At 62.0% G+C, this 4302-nt stretch overlaps 1 protein-coding gene across 1 annotated transcript; it reads right to left on the bottom strand.

Annotated features, from left to right (window-relative positions):
- Window positions 1-58: 58 nt before the first annotated feature.
- Window positions 59-3749, bottom strand: CD40 (CD40 molecule, TNF receptor superfamily member 5; the record flags this gene model as incomplete). Its single annotated transcript, XM_008942783.1, has 8 exons — window positions 59-211; window positions 523-548; window positions 970-1068; window positions 1335-1396; window positions 2349-2448; window positions 2674-2817; window positions 2927-3052; window positions 3668-3749. Coding segments are annotated over 8 exons (792 nt in total), but the record flags the coding sequence as incomplete, so codon positions are not given.
- Between the last annotated feature and the right edge of the window lie 553 nt (window positions 3750-4302).

Here is a 4302-nt window from a genome sequence, read left to right as displayed (position 1 = left end):
CAGAGGAGCTGGGGCAGGCCCCAGCCTCTGCTCCTGTTGCAGGCAGTCCCCTGCGTCCTCACAGCTTCTCCTGCTCCGCGATGCGGCTCTCCTTGCCATCCTCCTGGGCCACGGGCTGCCGTCCAAGCAGGGTCTCCTGCACGGGTAAGCCGTCCTCCCCCACTTCCTGGGGGTGGTGCTCCGGGTCCTCTCTGGGCTTCCCGGCCTCTATCTGCACAGGGTCAGGGGAAGGAAGCTACACCCCCCACCTCTGCAGCCACGCCTTTCTCTAGGCTCCGGCTATGCTCCCGTGCAGAGCAGGGCCTCACCCCCTGCAGGTCCCTCCCGTCTCAGTATTTACCGACAGCACCCCAGGGTTGCCCCAGCCCTTGTCCTGTCCCAGCCAGGCAGCCCTAAGACAGCCCCTGCCCCTCCTTCCCTGCAGAGTCATGGCTCCTGTTGCTCTCTGCTGCTGGCACACCCCCGTCTGTGCCCAGGAGGGACATCAGCCCACTCCTGGAGGAGGGCTCTGGGCAGACTCACCTGCTTCTGCACCCGTCGCCTGGGATCTGGATGGAAAGAGGGACAGAGAAGGCAACAGTCATGGGGGAGCACTCCTGCCCTGCCATGAGCTCTCAGGGGTCAGAGCCAGGGCTGGTGCTGCTGCCACACAGGTCCTGCAGCTCACGTTGCACCTGCTGCTGCTAGGCTGGGGCCCATGGCAGAGAAGACAACCTGGACCCACCGAGCACCACGCTTTCTTCCAAGAGCTGGCCCCTCTTGGGCTGCAGCAGTGCAAACACTCCTGCTCCCCAGGACAGAGCCCACAGACCTGGCAGGACAAGGGGCTCAGGGAACCGTGCCCAGCGGTGTCCCCAGAAGGGCTGCCCCAGTCTTGGCAGAGCTGCCACCATCCACCCTGCTCAGCTCCTCTCCCCAATGGCCCCCCTGGCCAAGGCATCACTTCCAGTGTCCCAGCCCCCTCCTTACCTGTGTGGACCAGGCAGTAGATGCAGAGGCCCACGAGGCACGTGACGATGGCGGCTGTGATGGGGATCAGCACCGACAGTGAGGAGCGTCCACCCGCCTCTGCCGAGGGAGAGGGGTCAGTGGGGCACACACAGGACACTCCCCCCGGACACCGAGTGCTCCAGACTGCCTCTGCTCCAGGCCAGCCCGCACGGGATCCCTCAGGGGACAGAGAGGAGCAGGAAGGCATCGTGCCAGCACTGTGGAAAGGCCCTCTGCTCCCAAAAACATCCCGGGGCCAGGCCAGCTCCTCTGAGCGCTGCAGGAGCCCGAGCACCAGAGATCCCTGCTCTGCATTGGTCTAGCCCAGGGCACCAGGCACTCACCACAGATTGCATCCGAGGTGTTCGTCCCTTTTGCCTTCATCACCAGCCCCTTTTCCTCACAGCTGCAGGGAAGAATGAGACCATGTAACCACAGCAACAGCCTGGGCACGTGGAAAGTTCCTGAGGTGGAATAGCCAGGGCTGGACAGACACATGAGCTGTGCAAGAAAACGCCCACCACTGAGCCTGCTGGGCTCTGGAGGGGCGAGTGGCCTGGGGTCCCAGGATCGGCCCCTGTGCTGGCCCCAGGTACACAGCAGGGACCCACCCAGGGGTTCTAGAGTTGCTGAAACTGCTGTAGATGGGGACAAGGTGCAGGAGGAAATGGATATTTGAGACCTGATGGGTCAGGGACACCCTGGGGCTCAAGGCACTGCAGTTACTGCAGAACAACTTGGAGATGACTTGATGACAGGCTGCAAGTGGCTCCATGGGGAGGTAATTTCTGGGCACAGATAAAAGCAAACTGAAATCCAATGGCTGGCAGCTGAAGCAAGACTAATTCAGTCTGGAAATAAGGCTCACGTTTCTACCAGGGAGTGCAATTAACCCTCAAGCAGCTTTCTAAAGACAGGGATGACCTGCCAGCCCACGGCATCCTCAAAGCCAGATTCCCCACCGAGGGGGCTGGTGCCTCGGATGACTGCAGCCAAGCAGCACAGTGGGAGGGGGAGCCTGGACAGGGCATGGGGGTACCTGCAGCCCCTCATCTGCTGCTCCCCAGTGCAGATGACAGTGTAGATGTCCCTGGAGGGGCCCAAGCTCTGTGCACACGCTGAGGAGTGGTCACCGTGCCTGGATGTCTGCCCTGAGCTCAGCCCCACTGCCCTGGACCTCACTGCCCTCACAGCTCTGCTCCTCTCACCTGCCCTGTGCCAGCCTGATGGTCCCTCAGAGACCATCCCGGCCAGCTGGTCCCCAAGGCCCCTGAGGAGGCTGGCAGCAGAGGACACGCTCACACGGACAGGGCTCATCCGGGGGTGGGTGAGGAATGTGGTTGGCACTTGGACAATACCTCGTCCAGGGATGGCACGGCTCTGTTTTAGAAGAGACATTGGAGAAGGTGCCTTCTGCACAGGGCTCGCAGGGGGATGACATCTGGGCCTCAGCCTTGGCTGGAGAGGAGCAGAGGTTGCAGGAAGGTCAGTATGGGCTGCAGGAGGTGAAGGGCTGTGGGGCTCAGGTGAGCAGCAAGCACTCCCTGGGGCAATGCTGCCAGGCACAGCTCTCCCAAAGCCCTATTAGGGGCACCTTACAGGCAGAGCCCCTGTTTCCTGGGAGGACCTGAGGCCAGTGCTGCCAGGCCATCAGTCCCACTGAGAACAGCGGGTCGGACTCACCTGCTGCGAAGCCAAAGCCACGCTGGCAGGGTTGGTTCTCCAAGCAGGTCTGGCAGCTGGCATCAGAGCAGTGCATGCCAGCCTGGCACTTACACACCGTGTTGTGCGTGGTGTTTCCTTGCATCTTCAGGATGAGGCCAGCATCTGGGCAAAGGGAGCGTGGGTAGGGTGAGGTGCCAGGCAGGTGAGCCTGGGGGACACCAGCCCCTGCAGCTCCCCAAGGTCAGGGCCGGGGGGTGCAGGAAGCACTTACTGTTGTCACAGATATCGTGGGGGGCACAGTGCCTCTCCTTGGTCCAGCTCTGCTGGTAGTGTCCACTCTCACAGCGGGTGCAGACAGAGTCTTCTGTGCCATTGCATTCGGAGACCAGCTTTTCCCCTGCAATAAAGGCTGGTGAGGAGGGGGCTTCCCGCTCTCCAGGCAGCAGCTCTGTCAGGACAGGGGAGCATGGGCAGCTGTGGCTGCCAGGGCTGCTGCAGCATGCTGCTTGGTAGACTGGTGCCACTCTGGCAGCCAGGGTTCCAGGGGCCAGCTTACCCAGTGGCTGTGCATGCTGCATGGGGCTGGGGGATAGGGCTGCTGGGTGCTGGGGCAGGAGAGCAGTGGGGCCATTCACCACCTCCAGCACTCCAAGGACTGGGAAACAATCTGGCAGTGACAGCGGGAGCTGGCAAATACTGTCACGATTTGGTAGTGCCAGTGTCAGCACTCTTCCCAGAAGCTGCTTGTGCTATGGGGTCCTGCAGCTACAGGAGCACAGACCCAAGAGAGCTGTGGCAGATTTGGTGAGGTCTAGGGGATCTCCCAGGGCACCCATGAAGTCCCCAGTTGCTCTAGTGCTGAGGTGCCACACAGAGATGAAGCTGTCAGCACTGCTGGCAGTGGGGTGGAGGGGTTTGATCACTCTGAGCTGGGCTTGCTCTGTTGGACAGGCAGCAGGTCCTGGCACAGCCAGGCCAGAGGATGCCCGGGAAGGTGAACGGGTCTCCATACCTGGCTGACACCGGTTGCAGCACTTGCCCTTGTGTTCATACTGCTTATCAAAGCACCTTATGGCATCACCAGGCTCCCAGCACTGGAACAAAGAAGATCCGTGAATCCACACCAGTCCCCGCTGCGCTGGCAGTGCCTTGCTTCTGCAAGCACGTGTGTGCTAACCTGTGTGCCAGCCCACGTCCCGGGGCGAGGGCTCCCTCAAACCGCTCCTCCCGAGCCGGGGCTAACCACAGACCGCAGCAGAGCGCCGGCACTGCCTGCTGCCACCAGCGTTCTCTTTGAAGTGGGGTGGCAGTGACTGGCAACGTGGCCTCACGCTCTCCCAGATTTCACATCTGGTCAGACAGTGACTGCACGCTGCCCTGTGCCCGTGTCTCTGCCAACAGCGCTGCTTTTCCAAACAGGGGGAACGGTGTTAGCCGAGCCTCCTTTTTCCCTCGCCCGCACCCTGCCCAAGGCTCAGGCCAAGAAAGCCCCAGGCACTGTATCGTTCTGCAAAGTCAGCCAGGGCCCTCCCCTGCTCCTCCTAGCAGGGGGCTGTGCATGGGGAAGGGGGGAGAGGAGGCAGGAGCTGGCTCTCGGGCTGCTCTGGGTAGAGGAGGGCACCCACCGCACCGCACCCTCACTCAGAG

This window comes from Merops nubicus, unplaced genomic scaffold, assembly GCF_000691845.1.
Source record: "Merops nubicus isolate BGI_N331 unplaced genomic scaffold, ASM69184v1 scaffold38436, whole genome shotgun sequence".
NCBI lineage: Eukaryota > Metazoa > Chordata > Aves > Coraciiformes > Meropidae > Merops > Merops nubicus.
The sequence above is the reverse complement of the archived record's forward strand: the minus strand, read 5'-3'. Positions and strand labels throughout refer to the sequence as shown.